Source organism: Dipodomys ordii, unplaced genomic scaffold, assembly GCF_000151885.1.
Source record: "Dipodomys ordii isolate 6190 unplaced genomic scaffold, Dord_2.0 Scaffold243, whole genome shotgun sequence".
NCBI lineage: Eukaryota > Metazoa > Chordata > Mammalia > Rodentia > Heteromyidae > Dipodomys > Dipodomys ordii.
The window spans coordinates 577,747-596,569 of record NW_012267459.1 but is presented as its reverse complement, the minus strand read 5'-3'; the positions used below and the strand labels follow the sequence as shown (position 1 = coordinate 596,569).

Here is an 18,823-nt window from a genome sequence, read left to right as displayed (position 1 = left end):
TAATAGCAGCTAAAATGGACTCTAAGGTCACTATTTTGTATTATTGTGTGTGTGTGTGTGTGTGTGTGTGTGTGCCCTGAGGTTGGCCCTGAGGTTTGAACTCAGCATCTGGGAGCCATCCTGAGCTTTTATGCTCAGGATGCCTCCCACTTGAGCAACCTGCTTTTTGGTAGTTACATGGAGGTAAGCGTCTCATGGACTTTTCTGCTCAGACTGGCTTTAAATCACAATTCTCAGATCTCAGCCTCCTAAGAAGCTAGAATTACAGACATGAGCCACTGCACATGGCAGCTCATGGGTTACTTTTAACAAATGAGCACTTGCTGCTTGTGAGCTAGACTGGATGTGTTTGCTGCTTGCAGTGTTGCTAAGTAAGGGGTCTATTTTCTCTTTGGGAATGGAGCAAATGCTTGGGAACAAAAATATTTCCAATTTCTTGGGTTTGAGAATATTTGTATATATTTCATGAGATATTTCAGGGATGGGACCCAATGCTAAATATCTACTTTGTATACACTTTATATATATTGCCTGAAGGAAATTTTAATAAATTATCTTTAATAATGTCAAGAAATAAAGTCTTATGGTATGTTTATTTTTTTTTCCATTTGTGATATCATCTTGAGCTGGGATTTGGGGCTGGGAAAATAGCTCAATGATTGGGTGCTTGCTGAACATATATGAGGCTTGAAGTTCCATACAAAATGCAAAAAGACAAAAAGCTTTGGATTTTACAGTATTTTATCAAATCTGGAATATTTCCATCCCCAATACAAAAGCAAAGCTTTAGAGTTTGGAATATTTCAGATTTTGCATTTTCATATTAGGGACATATTTAATCTGAAAAATCTATACCTGTAGAGAATGGATAGAAGTGTCTTCCCTTTCTTTAAACAGACATACACACACACACACACACACACACACACACACACACACACACCAGCCTAAGGTTAGCCAATAGTAGCATACTTGTCCAATATGCCCAAAGCCCTGGGATCTATTTGTAGCATTGGCTAAATTGTCATGACTTCAGATTGGATGATAGAATTGGAACTACCCCACCACAGTTTACAAGGGTGCTGAGTTGAACCAAAAAGAGAAAGAAGGAAGGTTTTCTAGGCACAGTCCTTTGAGTGGACATATTCAAACTCAGCATGGGGCTCTGTGCACTCTCCTTATGAAGGGGGATCGAGTTCAAGTTCATCTGCAATTCTAACACTCTGCCCTCCTATGGAATCTGTACCTACTAACCCAGTCCTGTGGTCTACAGCCGCAACTCCCGGTGGCAGTGATTATTAATCAGTGGAAAAAGAAATTCCAAAGTAAAACACTAACCAATTCTCTCCATTAACAAAAGATTTATTTGAAACAGGTTTGTGCAGACAGACATATACCAGTCAACAGAATTGATCAGGGCTATAAATCAGGAAATTCTCCAAACATCTCCCAACATACAAAAAGGTCTCCAGGAGGGACCCCAGCTCCATTCTTGGGGGCTGCTGTTCTAGAACAACCAGAGGACATGAACAGGATTGGAAAATAGTTACACTTCTGGAAGGAGGGAACAAGACCAAGACACCCCAAAATCCCTGGAAGTGTCCATTGTTCTGCTGGAATCCAATTAAATGTCCCTCCCCTCCCCCTCAGCACGTACCCCTCTGCAGAGCCAGATTAAACCCTCCCCAAAGCAAACAACATTTGAATAATCTCAGCACAGATGTGACTTGTGACAGAGTGCATGGCTTTGATTGCAACAGGAGACACCACAAAGATGCTGCCTTCAAACAGCAATTCAGTGACCTGCCAGAAGAAAGGAAGGTCTCCTCTATTCATAGTTGGCCCAGGCTAGTGCTGCCTGGGTCCACCTGAAGGAGGAGGCCAGGGTTGAAAGAGGCCTGGTACAGCTCTGGACATGGTCTCACTGGAAACATGGGGGAGGAATCAGCGAGAGGATCAGGAGTTGCATCCTAATTTTATTAGCCAATAAGCAAACAAACTGGATGCCAGTGATGGCCCACACCTGTGATCCTAGCTCCTCAGGAGGCTGAGATCTGAGGGTTGATATTCAAAGGCAGCCCAGGCAGGAAAGACCATGAAACCCTTCAATAAACTACCACAAAAGCCAGAAGTGGAGCTGTGTGGCTCAAGTGGTGGAACACTAACTTTGAGCAAAAGAAGTTCAGCTACAGCAACCAGGCCCTGAGTTCAAGCTTTAGGACACAAAACAACAAAAAACCTAGACGAGCCTTTACAGGATTTTTCCCCCCTTAATTGACACATACTAATTGTCTGTATTTATGGCATCTGAAGCAGGGATCTTGTCGGTTAGATAGAAATGCCATGAGTAGGCAGGCTTCCTTTAGTTTTTTTTTTAATTAGTGTTTATTGATTTTCCTGTAATGTCCAAGAACACAATTGGATCCAGTCCTGTAGTAATCCACAGCCTGCTCTTGTTTCTCTCCCTTCCAGCCTTTCCCAATCTACACAGAAGAACTTACCTTGACAAACTTGATAAGCTCTCTTGACCTCTCAGTTTCCTGGGCAGGGTTATTTGGATAGTGCTATGATTTCAACTTTCTTCTTCCTATTTCTGCCATAAATCACAGCCACCTGACACTTTGTTCCTGACTTTTAAAACAAACAGGTCTCCTTTCTTTCTTTAGCCAGGTCAGAAGAAACGCCTATGGGCTAATCTTGGAAGCCTGTTTTTCTTGGTCTGGTGCCTGGGAGAAAGAGCCAAATAGATAGCTCAGAGGCAGCCAGAGTCCAGAGATTGTCTGTCGTTTGAAAAAAAAAAAAGGCAATTTGAATGTGAAAAAGAATCATTCTTTTGTCTTTCCTCTGCAGGCAAAGAGTAGAGGTGTTTGTCTGAGGGTGAGCCCTGGAATTCCCACATGGGCTGGGGAAAGAGGTGAGCTAGTCTTTCTGTCATGCTCTCCTGGCCTTATGCTGGTTCCATATAATTTCTTCCCACTTAGAAATCACATCACAGCTCAAAGCCAGCCTGGGACTCTTGTCTCTAATTAACTACCAAAAAGCTGGAAGTGGAGCTGTGGCTTGAATAGTAGAGTGCTAGCCTTGAACAAAGAAAAGCACAGGTGGGTGAGATGTTGCAAAGGGTGACATTGACCAAGATATGTTATGTTCATAAACTGCTTTGTTAAATGCAACTCCTTTGCACAACTACTTGAAGATAATGATAAAAAAAAATTTAAAAAGCGCTCAGGGACAGCACCCAGACCCTTGCTCAAGCCCCAGAACTGGCGCGCGCACACACACACACACACACACACACACATCATTGTTTCAAAAATGGAAGATATGGACTATAGCCTTCTTAAAAAAAATCAACCTTCGAGGATACACTATATAGATGATGCATACTCTCTATATAAATGATACATCTGTAGATTATACACTACATAGGTAGAAATAGATGAAATAGCCATATGCAGTTAGACATTATTCCCATATATTATATATATATGTATATATATATGGATGTAATTTACCTATGTATATATAGGTGACATACCCACATGCATTTTCAGACATTAGCTACCTAGAATCATTTTTTTCTTTTAATCATTCACTGCTTCTTGTCAAGTTACTGCTGATTTCCCCTGCCAGCTGCCTTCCTATGCAAACCTGAAGGCTTGTCAAGGAAAAGTAAATCTCATCAGAGTCCTCAGCTTTTCTCTGCAGAAACCCAGATTTCTTTTTAAGGATATTTCTCTATAAATGTCAAAGCAACACTATTTTCTTTTTCTATAACACCACCAACAACAACAAAACAACTCCAAAACAAAACAACAAGCCATCCTATTTTCATTTTTGCATGTGTACATGTTTCTTGAGAGCCAGGAGGAGATAATACTGGTCAAAAAAATGTGTGGAATATTCTCTATTGTGATGGGTTAGCTACATCAGCTGTATCTCCCTAAAGTGACACAGCCCTCTCTGATCAGCAGTACTAAGCTAATTCTGAGTGATAGAGATCAGTGCGTTTTGTACCACCCTCCTTGTGAACATGCGTGGTGTAGCAGAAGAATCAGCTAATTTCAGAGGATGCAGATTTCCCATCAGGAGATCATTTCAAAGAAGAGCCACTCTCACAGAATGCAGCATTAACCCAAGAGTTGGCCTGACTGGGGACTGCCACTTTACCCAAACCAGAGGCAGCCCCTACCAGTCTGGAAGTCACTGTGTGGCTGAGTGATGACAACCCCCATGTGACATTTCTACTGATTTGACAGCCAGTATATGTAACCCAGTCCAGGGTACCCACTGCCTAGAGAGGGGCTGTGTGTGGCCGCATTTTAAAGATAGAACAATGCCTAGAAATCCAATTTAGTCATTTGGCTACAAGAAAACTTAATCATGAGAGGGGGTGGGGGGAAGGAGAGGGAGAGGAAGAGAGATGACATCCTTTCTAGAAATATTTTGGTGTGTACATCTAATTATTACAAAATGTGTTGCCTACTTCTCAAAAGAAGCCAGTTTGCTCTCAGAAAATGTAAAATGTACTTTAACATAAAACAAAAAAAAAAATGAAGTAGGTGCCTATGGCTCATGCCTGTAGTCCTGGCTACTCAAGAAGTTGAGATCTGAAGATGTGGTTCAAAGCCAGCCTAGGCAGGAAAGTACATAGGATTTTTATATCCAATTAACCACCAAAAAGCTGGAAGTGGAACAGTGGCTCAAGTAGTAGAGTGCCAGCCTTGAGTGGAAAAAGCTAAGGGATAGTGCATGCACTCTCACACACAAATTAAAGTAAAATAAAATAAATTAAATTAAATAAACTCTCAAACACAAATCTGATTTGAAAGGATTCAAGGAAAGACTAAGTATCAAGGGTCTCTCTCTCTCTCTCTTTCTCTCTCTCTATGCCTCACTGGAGCTTGAACTCAGGGCCCAGCTGCTGGCTCGGAACTCTTTTGATTTTTGGAGGCTTAACTGGAAAGTCTCATGTATTTTCCTGCCCCAGCTGGCTTCAAACTGTGATCCTCAGATCTCAGCCTCCTGAGTAGCTAGGATTATAAGCATGAGTCATTGGTTCCTGGCAAAGAACTGAGTTCTAATAATTTTTTTTCCAAATAGGCTTATAGTCCCAAATAAAACCAAATAGTTAAGATGCCTACAGTACATTGGATTCTAGTTTTTCTTTTTTTTCCTGGATGTGCAATACAGACATACAGCATGGCTTATGGTGCTGGTGAGGGCATGTTTCCTTGTGTCATTCCGATGTGGTTATCTTTCAAGAATCCATCTTGCTGAGTGTTTCAGTGTTTACATTTTATTTGCTTCAGGAAGGGAATAAGGAAGAGGAACTTTCCCTTCCAAGTCTCGTCCTTCTCCATTAACTCCAGCATCCTTCTTGTCCTTAGACTCTCTCTCTCTCTCTCTCTCTGCATCCTGGGCATATCATCAGTTAATATAATTTTTTCAGTTCATGCAAAGTGGGGAATTGTTTCAATGTCTAATAATTGTGGATGTTCTCCCAAAAGAAGGGTTAGAAAGCAAAATACAAAATAATGTAAAAATAAAATGTTAAAAAAAGATTTAAAAATTGTTTCATTTCCTAAGTTAGCACAGCGTTCCTCAGAAGAGCTGTGCCTTCTTATCGAATAGTAGCAGCCTATTAAATCTATATGGCTCCTAAGGAGGCTGAGATCTGAGGATTGGGGTTTGAAGACAGCTCACAAAGGAAAGTCCACAAAACTCATCTCCAATTAACCGCAAAAAATTAACCACAAAAAAGTTAGAAGTGGAGCTGTGGTTCAAATGGTGGAAAGCTAGCCTTGAGCAAAATTGCTCAGGGACAGTGCCCAAGCCCTGAGTTCAAGCCCCAGGACTGGCACAAAAGGAAACTGCATGTGCTGGTGGCTCACATCTGTCACATCTGTCTACTCAGAAGGCTGAGATCTGAGAACAGTGGTTCAAAATAAGCCCAGGCAGAAAAGTCACCTAGACTCTTATCTCTAATTAATCAGCAAAAAGCCAGAATAGGGGAGTTGTGGCTCAAGGGTAGAGCACACACACACACACACACACACACACACACACACATCCTGCATGGCAAAGTCTTGTCTAAGCTCCTATATACAAGAGGCTGATGGTGATGATTGTCAGACCCTCAGGCGATGACCTAGAGTTTGTCCCAAGCAGAATGTGGTGGAAAAGGTCCTCTGTGTTGGCCTCCAACACAACTGTTGTGTGTCCTTCATCAGTTTCTGAAGACGGCTGCACTCCACTTCCTGGCCTCCCTCCCTGCCTGTGACCTCCTGCGGTTATCTCCCCTTCTAGGTCTAAGCTGCAATGGGGGACAGGTGTGTTCCTTCACTAGGCAGGCATGGTAGAAAGTCCTCATTTCCCAAAAGAGAAAGTCTACAACTCATTCTGAACACCCCCAGGAATAGAACATGGCTGCCAAAGGGCGAATTGGGAAGTATATGCCCAGAACCCCAACAGACCTTGGTCCAACACCACCCTGACCTGCAGAATCCCTTTGTCATAAAGAGGCACGTAAACATCAGAACAGATTCAGAATAGCTGTTTCTCTTCAGTTCTAGACCATAAAAGAGTGGTGGATGAAAGGGTTTCTCACATCCATATCTGAATCTGTGGTGGAACGGGAAGGGCAGAATCGGGTTGGTGGCCCACCAGCTGTCATGCGCCAAGCCCAGGTGCTAGCCAGGCAGGTCTGAGGATGGGAATCATGGGCAGCATTGGTAGAATGTGCCAACCAGCACCTGCTACACAAGACTTCATGGGCATGGACTGGTTCTCACGGTACAAATGTGGCTTAAAAGGTTCATAGATATGTGCTCTGGTTTATACTCCAGATGTAGATTTTTGTGATTTCATTGCAATCAGGAAGTTTATACCACACAAACAGGAATCAAAGCAAGTGAGCTAGTCACCAACCTACCAAAAGTGAGGTTCTTAGACTACAAGTTCCGCATCATCTGAGAGTTAACCAAACAGGAAATGAGCACTTCCTGGTCCAGTTCCACAGGACAGAAAATGCTCCCTGTCTCCCAGAAACAAGAAGTACTGATGTGTAAATATTTGTGAAACATGCTGGACACTGTTATTCACGCCTTTAGTCCTAGCTACTCAGGCTGCTGGGATCTGAGGATTGCAGTTCAAAGCCAGCCTGGAGAGGAAAATCCATGAGGCTCTTATCTCCAAGGAACCAGCAGAAAGCCAAAAGTGGAAGTGTGGCTCAAGTGGTAGAGCACCAGCCTTGAGGGATAAAGCTAAGAGACAGCATTCAGGCCCCGTGTTCAAGCCCTAAACTGGCATTAAAAAATGTATATGTGTGTGTGTGTATATATATATACATATATATATACACACACACACATATATATAAATGAAACATAATGTTTTTAATTTCACACCTCACACAGCACAGTTGAATGCTTCAGAAGAACATAAACCCAAGTTCAGCCAAGCACTGCAGACAAGTCGGAAGCGAAAGCTGTCTATACTCTTGAGATTGCAAGGGAACAGATCACTTAATAAACTGGTTGTTGGCTAAGGCCACAGAAATGTGTTTTCTGGTTGTTTCTGCCACCGCCAGTCTCTTCTGACAAAGACATATGAACACTGTGAGCAAACAACCACATTTCTTCCCAGGGACTCCATGGGGAACAGTCCAGTCTTATTTCTTCCTTGATTTCTTTTTGGTGGTATCGTAAGCCCGGACTATTTCTTCCTGAGTTACAGCTCCATGCTCTTCTTGAGAAAAGGCGTATCCATCTGAAAGGGAGGCACATAGGAGGAAAGGGTTAATGAGGAGGGTTGCAGCAGGATAAGCAGCTTTGGGGGAGACCATGGATGAACTGTGTGGTGTGTGACACGTGGCTTTCTCAGCCTTGCTTTCGTATGCCTGACAGGAAGAAACCTGTGATAGAGAAGGGGATTCTAGGTAAGAGGGCAGTGTGGCAGGGTGTTACTGCAGCTGGGCTGAGAATGGTCCTGAGAAGGAAGGGCTTAGTCTGGGTTTCTCGGGGAATAACACAATACCCTGGATGGAGAACATGACAAACCAGAGAAGTTTATTTTGGAGTTTTATTCTGGAGGCTAAAAAGTCTAGGATCAAAGGAGCTATTTTTCTCTTAAAGGTCCCATCTCTCTTTTAATTTTTTAATTGTTTATTTTTGGGATCAGTTCTGGAACGTGAACTCAGGGCCAGTTGCTGTCCCTGAGGGTTTTTTTTTTGGTTAAAGCTGGTGCTCTACCATTTGACCCACAGTTTTGCTGTTGGCTTTTTTTCCCTGATTAATTGGAACTTTCTTGCACGGGCTGGTTTCAAACTATGATCCTCAGATCTCAGCCTCCTGAGTAGCTAGGACGACAGGCATGAGCCCAACCCTTGTCAGACTCTTTTTTTTTTGTGTCAGTTGTGGGGCTTGAACTCTAAGCTTGAGTGCTGTCCCTGCGTTCTTCAGCTCAAGGCAACGCTCTACCGCTTGAGCCACAGCACCACTTCCAGTTTTCTAGTGGTTTACTAGAGATGAGAGTTTCACAGACTTTCCCACTCGGGCTGGCTCTGAATGGCAATCCTCAGATCTCAGCCTCCTGAGTAGCTAGGATTACAGGTGTGAGCCACCAGCGCCTGGCTCCTTGTCAGACTCTTTACAAGGAGAAAAAGAAATAAAAACTCGTGTCCAAGTGACATCTCCTGGGTTGTTTGTACATTTCTCAGGTATTTGGCTTGAAGAGGAAAAGACTCTTCTATCAATAGCAGGGGACAGTTTGTGAGGATGTGGGGGATATGAAGTACAGGAAAGGACTCGGGGCTGAGTGTTACTCTATGTGCTACAGAATGTCTGTCCTTGAGCTAGCTTCCTGGCTTTTTAAGAGAGCATGTCTGCCAGACGCAACTCAGCCCAGATACCTGGGTGGGTGACCCTGGAAGAAGAGCTAGTCTGGGAGGGGGTCCACTGAGGGCTGGGGTGCTAAGCTGCAAGGAGAAGAGCCAGACCAAGTGGTCATGGAAAGGAGGGAGGGAGATAGACAGACAGACAGAGTCAGAGCAAAAGATAGAGATAGAGCAGACACAGACAGAGACAGAAACAGAGAGGTCTAGAGAGAGACAGACACAGAGATACACATAGAGCAAGAAACAGACAGAAGGAGACAGACAGAGACAGAGAGACAGACAGTGTTAGAGGGAGACCAAAAGGAAGATAGACACTGAGAAAGACAGACAGACAGACAGACACACACACACACACACACACACACATACACACACACACACACATACACATGTAGAGAGAGAAAGAGAGACAGAGAGAGGGAGGGAGAGAAGGAGCAATCATATTTCAGTGAAGGCAGAACAAGCAAGCCAGTGTAGCCAAGGAATAAGACAGAAGAGTTTTTCTCTGCTTGTTCATTTCTATGCCCAACAAATCCAAACTCACTGACCAGAAAACCCCACCATGCAGTAGGCCCTGGAAGGCAGCTCTCTGCCTAGTGGGGCCCTCCTGATATCCAGGCACAAGATGGAGCAGGTCACTGAGCGGAGGCTCGGGCCCACCGCCAGTGCCCTTGAGATTCCATAGGGCAGCCTCCGCGAAGGTTGTGTGATGTCCTCACCGGATCTCCTGATCCCCGAGGAGCAAATGCCACTTCTCATCTCCGTTCACCAAGAGCTTTTGGATTTTGGCCAAGTTGCTTGGAACTTACCCATGAGGTATGAGGAAACCACTAACTGCTGGCACAGACCAGCTTCCGCCTCTCTTGGGCACAAGCCCTGCCTTAAATCCCTACCTAAGTGACTGGTGAAACATTTTTAGGGAGCTTCAACAGGACACACCTCTGAGTGGCTTCAAAGTAGAGTGCAGCGAGTAATAATGGTGTGTACTATGGTTCCTGTGTGGTCACTCAGCAGCTGTCCTCAGCCAGAATGGCCATCCTGTCTCCCATTGTGGCTGTGGCTCTTAGGTAACCAGTGGAAGCCCCTCAGCCTGAAGGAAGTCCTCGGGATCAAGGATAGGTCTTCCCGAGTCATTCTTTAAATACTTGTGTGACAGGCAGGGGACTATGGGGCTTCCCACTCACAAGAGGGCTTTGTCTGCTGTCAGCTTCCAATTTGGGAGATGGGAGCACATGGCTGAAGTACTGGAGGCAAGACTTGGCTCTTCCTTGGCTAGGCAACCTTCTGTTCATTAAGGTTTTGGGTTACTTTTTGGCTAGATTTTTTTTTGGGTGGGGGGAGGGAAGAAGAGAACAAGACATTTGAAGGGGTCCTGTTGAGTCTTAAACATTAGGCCAGGTGCTGGTAGCTCACACCTATAATCCTATCTACTCAGGAGGCTGAGATCTGATGATTATAGTTTGAAGCCAGCCTAGGAAGGAAAGCCTGTGAGATTCTTATCTCCAATTAACCAGAAAAAAAGATAGAACTGGAGTGGTTCAAGTGGTAGAGCAACCAGCCTTGATCAAGAAACCTCAGGGACAGTGCCAAGGCACTGAACTCAAGCCCCAGGACACTGTCTCTGTCTCTGTCTCTTTCTCTCTCTCACACACACACAGTGTTGCCATTGTCCCATGGAAGTTCTCCCTCAGCCTTCAATTATGCACATATTATATATATATATATATATATATATACACACACACACACACACACATATATATATATATTCTTGCTACAGTTACTTTGAAAGATTTGTTAGGCAGATAGCTTGGCTCTACAAAATAAAGTCTGTGATTTAGGCTTTAAATTCATCATTTTGTAAATGCATAAGGATGAATATTACTATAATTCCATGTTTCTCTCCAGAGGAGAAAACAGAAATTTCAACAAATACTAAGTTCATGCAGCTAGTGGCAAATATTTAATATTTACTTGATTCTCTTACAGTCTGGAGCTCTGGAACTGGTTTAGACATTTTATATATATATGCATATATACACATATATCTCAATCTATAGATATATAATGAACTAGTTTAGACACTCTTCATATAATATCTAAAAATAATATATAATAAAAATATATAATATGCACAATAAATCTTATATAATATATTATATATAATATGCATAATACATTATGCATGATATATACCATATAATGTAAACAAATACTATATAATACATTAGTACATACAAAAATATTATATATAATAAATCTCATTTAATCCTCAGGTTGTCATCTTCTTATTTTATTGATACAGAAACAGAGAGGTTAAACAACTGCCCTGAGATCACAAAAAGTTGTAGAGCTGGGACAGGAGCCCTGAAGATTCTTGAAGATGGCAATGAAGCGTCCTAACCTGACCTCAATCTTGGGTAACAGCCATGAGCCACTCTTCTGACTTATGACTCTCCTTGTGCCCTTGGGTTGGCACCAATCATTTCCTGGAGTGTTAAAGCATTCAGGGATATTTCTTCCAAATAGAGGGAGCAGATTGAAGTGCTTTGCCTACCTTCTCTGTCTTTTCCTTCCTTCCTTCCTTCCTCTTTCATTTGTGTGTGTGTATGTGTGTGTGTGTGTGTGTGTGTGTTTGTGTGTGTGCATGTGTTTGTATGCCAGTACTAGGACTTGAACTGAGGATCTGGCACCTGTTCCTTTGTTTTTCTGCTCAAGGCTGTTGTTCTACCATTTGAGCCACAGCTCCACGTCTGGCTTTTTGCTAGTTAACTTTTTGCTGCCTGGATTGGCTTCAAACTGCAATCCTCAGATCTCAGCTTCTGAGTAGCTAGGATTAGAGGTGTGTGCCACTAATGCCTGACTACCTGCCTTGTCTTTCCCTGAGAAAGTCTGCAAATCTCATTGACAGGTGGAGCTTTCCCGACCTACACAGAAATCCACCCATACTTATACTATATGTGTAGGATTCTTCAGGCTTCCTCATGTGTGCATCTTCTTCTAGACACTGTCTTCTTAACCTCACAGGGAAGGCCAAGAGAGCAGGGAGTGGGTTGCAAAAGCACCTTGCCTTGCTGATGGCATCTACTCACGTGAGACACACTGCTGGATGGAACCACCACGGAAAAGGGTTGGAGGTGTCTTCCTGCTGAGCCTCTTTAGCAGGCGGTCTCTCTCATTCATCCTGCAAGGAGAATAAACACAACCCAAATCCAGGTCACCTCAACACCCTTCAAAGGAGTGAGGAATAACTTCATTTGTGTGAGGCTTGTGTGGTGTGGTGTGTGTGTTTGTGTGTGTGTGTGTGTGTGTGTGTGTGTGTGTGTGTGTCCCCACTGGAGCTTGCACTCATGGCCTGAGAACTATCCCCGAATTTTTTTGCTTAAGGCTGGTGCTCTATCACTTGAGTCTCATAGAATTTCCTGCCCCTGCTGGCCTCAAATCATGACCCTCACTCATATCTCAGCCTCCCGAGAAGCTAGTGTTATAGGAGTGAGCCCACAGCACCCAACTGAATGAACTTCATGAGCAGAATGAAGATTTTGAATATCAGATTCCAATTGTCCTGACTCTTCTTGTGTTCAGCACTGAAGCTTACTTAATTTGATTGTTATTTGGTCCAAATCCTCTGGCTCTTCCTGGTGGCTTTTACAACAGTTCTGTTTTCCTTTGATGTTTTGTAGTTTTATGACAACACAGGTAAAAATTTGTTTTTGTAATTTGCTCAGTTGCTTCGGCCTGGAAAGCTGCTTTGCAGGTTTGCCTTTCCTTTGTTCTCTACTTGCTTTCCTGGAGTTCTTGTTCTATCTTCTGCATCTCTAAATCTCCACCACATTTTTCAGATCCTTTTCTCCTTTATGCCCCTTTTACCCAAACTATGGTTAAATTATCCAATATGTTTTCATTTAAATCACAATATTATTCATGTCTATACTGTTTCCCTGTGCTCAAAACACAAGTAACGAAAGAAAGAATAGACTACAGGTGACACACACGTGTAGTCCCAGCAACTTGGTAGGCTAAGGCAGGAAGATTGCCTGGACTCAAGAGTTTGGGGCAAGCCTAGAAAACATAGCAAGACCCTCCATAAAATAAGTAAATAAATAAATTCATAATAAATACATATATAAATAAAATCTTATGTCCATCAAAAAATGAAAAATAAACACAAGGGATAAAAGATGATATATACAATATATATAATAGGGTCTACTATCTAAAAGGTATAACTATACCCTATACATGAATGTATCAATAACCCTTACAACCAAAAAGCAAAAAGATAATCCAATTTAAAAATGGGCAAAAGAAGCTGGGCTCTGGTGGCTCACAACTGTTATCCTAGCTACTCAGGATGCTGAGATCTGAGGATCGAGGTTCAAAGCCAGCCCGGTCAGGAAGGTCATGAGACTCTTATCTTCAATAAACTACCAGAAAACCGGAAGTGGCACTGTGGCCCAAGTGGTAGAGTGCTAGCCTTGAGCTGAAGAGCTGAGGAACAACACCCAGGCCCAGAGTTCAAGCCCCATGATCAACAACAACAACAACAACAAAAAACACCCAAAACTCAAAAATGGGCAAAAGATTTGATAGTAATACAAAGAATATACCCCATGCTCAAGAAGCATGTGAAAAGATACCCAACATTATTAGTCATTTGGGGAGTGTCAATCAAAACCATAATGAAATATTATCACACATCTATCAGGATGGCTTATAAAAACAACAAATAGCTGGGCACTGGTGGCTCAGGCCTGTAATTCTAGCTACTCAGGAGGCTGCAGTCTGAAGATCAGAGTTTGAAGCCAGCCTGAGAAGGAAAATCCTTGAGACTCCAATTAACCACCAAAAAGTCAGAGGTAGAGCTTTGATTCAAATGGTAGAGTACTAGCCTTGAGCAAAAAGAGCTCAAGGACAGTGCCCAGGCACTGAATTCAAGTCCCAGTACTAGCACAAAAAGAATTTGTAACAAACAAAGTCAACAAACACAACTAAAACAACCCCCTGGGGAGGAGGTGGAGGAACAGAAATCCTGTCACATCCCTGATGGGACTATAAAATGAGAAGCTACTGTCCTTCAATTAGTCAAACAGAATCACCTTACCAGTCATAAATTCCACTCTTAGGGATATGCCCAAAAGAATACAAAATGGACCAAATTGATATGTGCATACATTATACATACCAGCATGATTCCTAAGAGCCCAAAGCGAACACAAGCCAAGTGTCCATCCACAGAAGTTTATATATGTTTATAAACATCCATATGTATATAAACAATACATGGTCTAGCCACACAATGGAATATTATTCAGTCATATAAAAGAATTAAACTACAATACATGATGCAACATAGACAAACTGTGAAAACATCATACCCAACCCCAAAGCCATATGGGATTAGAGGAAAGGTCCAGAATAGGCAAATATGTAGTGGCAGAAAGCAGATTAATGGTTGCTAGGGCAAGGGGAATGGGTAAGGAGGGGGAAGGGTTGGGGAAGAGGGCAGAGTAAGGGGGAGGGGAGACTGCTTATAACATATGGGTTTCCTTTGTGTGAAATGAAGGTGTTCTAACTTAAAACAGTGGTGATGGTTGTATAGCACTGTAAATGTACTACTAAATGCCACTGAATGTACACTGTTTCCTTTTTTCTTTTTTGGGTTACTGTTTTGTGTGTGTGTGTGTGTGTGTGTGTGTGTGTGTGTGTGTGTGTGTGTGTGCATGAGCGTGCATGTGCACACACACATGTATTAGGTTTTGAACAACTGCTTGGCTTTTTTCACTCAAAGCTGGTGTTCTACCACTTGAGCCACAGCTCTAACTCTGACTTTTTGCTAGTTAATAGGAGATAAGAATATCAAGAATGGCATAGCCTTTCATACTAGAGCTAGCTTTGAACAAGGATCCTCAGATCCTCTCAGCCTCCTGAGTAACCAGGATGACAGGTGTGAGCCACTAGTGGGCATGAATGTACACTTGATACGTTTTATGAGAACTTCATTACAATTTTTAAAAATCCAGCTAAAAAACAAAAGGAATGAAGAAGGGGTCCCAAAGCAAAGATAAATTCCCTTCTCTACCTAAACTGCTGCCATCTTCACAGTTACAGGGGAAGGATGTTGGAATTAAGGTTGTTCTTGTAGAATTCTGTTTGTTTCTTTGCTACTGTAAGCAGATACACAAACCAGAATCCACCAGGGTAAAAGGTGTTACATCAACACAACTCACCCCAGGTAAATGTGGTTTGTGAAACCCAAGCTTTCACAAGTCTTTGAAATGGACTCTTTCTACAAAGAAGATCACGTACCTTCTGTTAGGTTCCTGTCTTGAAAAGCAATCAGTCTAAGAACCAGTGGAGAGTAGAGAAGTGTTATGCTGGTGAAAAATAAACTCTGGGTCCATATTTCTATTGGGAGCTATTTGTATAAAAGCAACATAGGTCTCACTGCCACAGGCAGACCAGAAGCTGGGAGGGGGGAGTGTGTGTGACTGCCAGTCTGATTTGCAGATCCCATCAGCAGTTGCCACACCTGATAAGAATTCATGGCAGGCACAACAATGCCAAAGTCTAATAACTACCTGAGTGCCAGTGGCTTGTGTCTGTAATGCTACTCTGGAGGTTGAGATCTGAGGGTTGTGGTTGAAGCCAGCCTGGGGGGGGGGAATCTGTGAGACTTGTATCTCTAATTAACTCCCCCCCCCAAAAAAAGAAATAAACAAACAACAAACTGGAAGTAGAAGCTTGGCTCAAGTGGTAGAGCACTAACCTTGGGCAAATATAGCTAAAGCACAGTGCTCCCTTGAGTTCAAACCCTAGTACTGGTACCAAAAAAATGCAAAGTATCTAATAGCTATGTTTTAAAACTCACTTTTCAGTGAGCTACTGGAGAGTTGTGAAAATGTAGATAGGGGCTGGGGGAGGTTCAATTGCAGAGCAGTTGAATCGCAGGTGCAAGGTGCTGGGGTCAGTTCCCAGCATGGTGGGGGGAACCTCAAAAACTAAAAGCAGTAACAACATAAGATGTACATGTGACAGGTTCCTTAAAAGTCTGCCCAATCTTCCCTTCCCCCCTGGTAAAACCACACATCTACAAACTCACCAGGCCATTGAAATCCTAACCTAGTTGTAAGGATCCTTAGAGAATGATAGGTCATAGCTGATTTATCAAGGCTTAACTTATTTTACTCCTCAGAGTTTGAACACTGGGAAATGAGAATCTTTTGATCTCAAGTATATTCTAGACTTATCTAAGTCTTGGTAGTTAAATACACTTAGGTCCTGAGGAAAATAACAAATATACTTTCTCATTTAAGATTCTGATAAGGTAAGAGTTATATTTATTTTATAAACACCAGAGATAACTGCCCTTCAAAAAGTCTACTCTGGAACTGGAGGTCTGATTCAAGGGGTAAAGTGCTAGCCTTGAATGGAAAAGCCAAGCAAGAACTTAAGGCCCTGAGTTCAAGCCTCAGTACAGTACTGGCATGTATGCACGTGCACACACACATATTTTATGTATATCCTTCAGTTTCCTAGATGCCATGCCTTTCTAAACAGTGCTGAGAAATACTGTCTAGCTAGGCTTCCTTCCTGTAAGAGGTGGGGAGAGTCTTTTCTCCATCTCCAACTGGCAAGCCACCTGAGTGAGAAGCTGCTCAACCAGCACCACCTTCTGACCTCATTAGCCGAATGACAGCCCTGACAGCCCTGACACATGTGGAAACCATTACCTCATCCCATGACTTGCCAGGGGCTGAGCTCGATGGTGTAGCTGGTGAGCCTGTGAAGAGGTCAGATTGGAGTCACAGGGCTGCTAGGAACAGATAAATTAGCAGGGCACCTGGCTGACCCCAGAGAAGCCCCGGGCAAAATAGGATGCTTTAGGCTGAAAGGACCTGGGTGAGGTGGGATAAAGAATAATCTTTATTCTGTGTATTTTTCAACAGGGGGACAAGACAAAACAAAACACCACTGTGGCGAATCACAAAATTAATCATTGAAAACGTAATCGTGACAATTTAGCTCCATACGCTGAAAGTGCTCTGCCATGTATTTGCTTAAATCATAAATGCAAAAGACTGTGGCTTCATCTTGAACACAATTTCTTTCTCTCTTTTTTTCCTTTCTGGAGCTGGTTCTGGGCCTTGGATTTAGGGAGCTGTCCCTGAGCTTTTTGCTAAAGGCTAGAAGAAGAGAGCCATAGCTCTTCTTCCAGCTTTTTGATGGTTAATTGGAGATAAGTATCTCACAGAATTTCCTGCCTGGGCTGGTTTTGAACTGAGATCCTCAGATTTAAGCCTCTTGAGTATGAGCCACCAATGTCCAGCAGGGATCCTCTTTTTAACCAAGGGCTACAGGGCACCCTAACTTTGTAAGAGAATAACTGTCACTTGTCAGATCTATGCAAGTGGCTGAGTGACTTTGTTGTTCAGTAGGTAGTGTGATTTGGGTCTAAGTACAAAGTATACCCTTTCCTGAAGCAAAGAGCATCATCTCTATACCTGGAGAAGGTAGGAGGGTTATTTATAAAAAGTGAAGATAAACTTAAAAGTATACAGTGGTCAGCAGGGCGCCGGTGGCTCATGCCTGTAATCCTAGCTACTCAGGAGGCTGAGATCTGAAGATCACGGTTCAAAGCCAGCCTGGGCAGGAATGTCTATGAGACTCTTATCACAAATAAACCACTAGAAAACTGGAAGTGTGCTGTGGCTCAAGCAGTAGAGCACTCGCCTTGAGCTGAAGAGCTGAGGGATAGCACCCAAGCCCAGAGTTCAAGCCCCATGACTAGAAAAAAAAAAAAAAGTATGCGGTGGTCACAGATAAGGAGTGGAGGAGCCTCTATTGGGCTGGAATTTAAATCCAGATGGTGTAGTGGATGTCTTCATTGTGTGAAACACTAAAAACTAAATGTGACTTGAATAAAACACCTATTAGCTGGGCGCCAGTGGCTCACACCTGTAATCCTAGCTACTCAGGAGGCTGAGATCTAAGGATTGTGGTTCAAAGCCAGGCTAGGCAGAAAACTCCGTGAGACTCTTCAATTAACCACTAGAAAACTAAAGTAACGCTGTGGCTCAAGTGGTAGAGGGCTTGCCTTGAGTTGAAGAGCTTAGGGACAGTGCCCAGGCCCAGAGTTCAAGCTCCATGACAAAGAAAGAAAGAAAGAAAGAAAGAAAGAAAGAAAGAAAGAAAGAAAGAAAGAAAGAAAGAAAGAAAGAAAGAAAGAAAGAAAGAAAGAAAGAAAGGAAAAAAGGAAGGAAGGAAGGCAGGAACCAACACACACACACACACACACACACACACAAGCACACAAAGGAGAAGGAGAGGGAAAGGAGAAAGAAGAAAGAAAGAATGCCTAGTATTTACATGTGAAGACTGAATAGGAAGGGGGGTGAGTTCAGTTGTCATATTCAATGGGCACATGTGAAAATGGAAACAGGTAACTTAAGGAGATGGGAGGAGTTTGGATAGATGGGAGGGGTAGGGAGAAGGGTAGAAGAGGTGACTGATCAAGATGCATTATACTCACAAACTGACATGTTGAGTTGAAACCCTTTTGTACAACTAACCATTTAAAGACAAAAAAAAAAAAATTAAGACTGAGGGCCAGGCACCAGTGGTTTGCAACTGGTTCAAAGTCAGCCTGCACAGAAGTCCATAACACTCTTATCTCACTTTTTTTTTTTTTAAAGCTGAAAGTAGAGCTGTGGTTCAAATGGTAGAGTTTTAGCCTTGAGTACAAAAACTCTGGGACAGTGCCCAAGCCCTGAGTTTAAACCCCAGGATTGGCACACTGAGAGGGATTACTTCCTTCCTTCCTTTCCTTCCTTCCTTCCTTCCTTCCTTCCTTCCTTCCTTCCTTCCTTCCTTCCTTCCTCTTTCAAGGTGACATGAATTCTCTTCCTTCCTTCCTTCCTTCTTTCT

General features: G+C 42.9%; 1 protein-coding gene across 1 annotated transcript in view; it reads right to left on the bottom strand.

Annotated features, from left to right (window-relative positions):
* Positions 1-7,672: 7,672 nt before the first annotated feature.
* Positions 7,673-18,823, bottom strand: part of LOC106000803 (phospholipid-transporting ATPase IB) — a 407,841-nt gene continuing 396,690 nt past the window's right edge. Inside the window, exons 35-36 of the mRNA XM_013036039.1 lie at positions 11,989-12,080; positions 7,673-7,770 (exon numbers count right to left, since the gene is read on the bottom strand). Of these exons, the coding sequence (XP_012891493.1) occupies positions 7,673-7,770; positions 11,989-12,080 (190 nt within the window). The remainder of the gene's footprint in view (positions 7,771-11,988; positions 12,081-18,823) is intronic.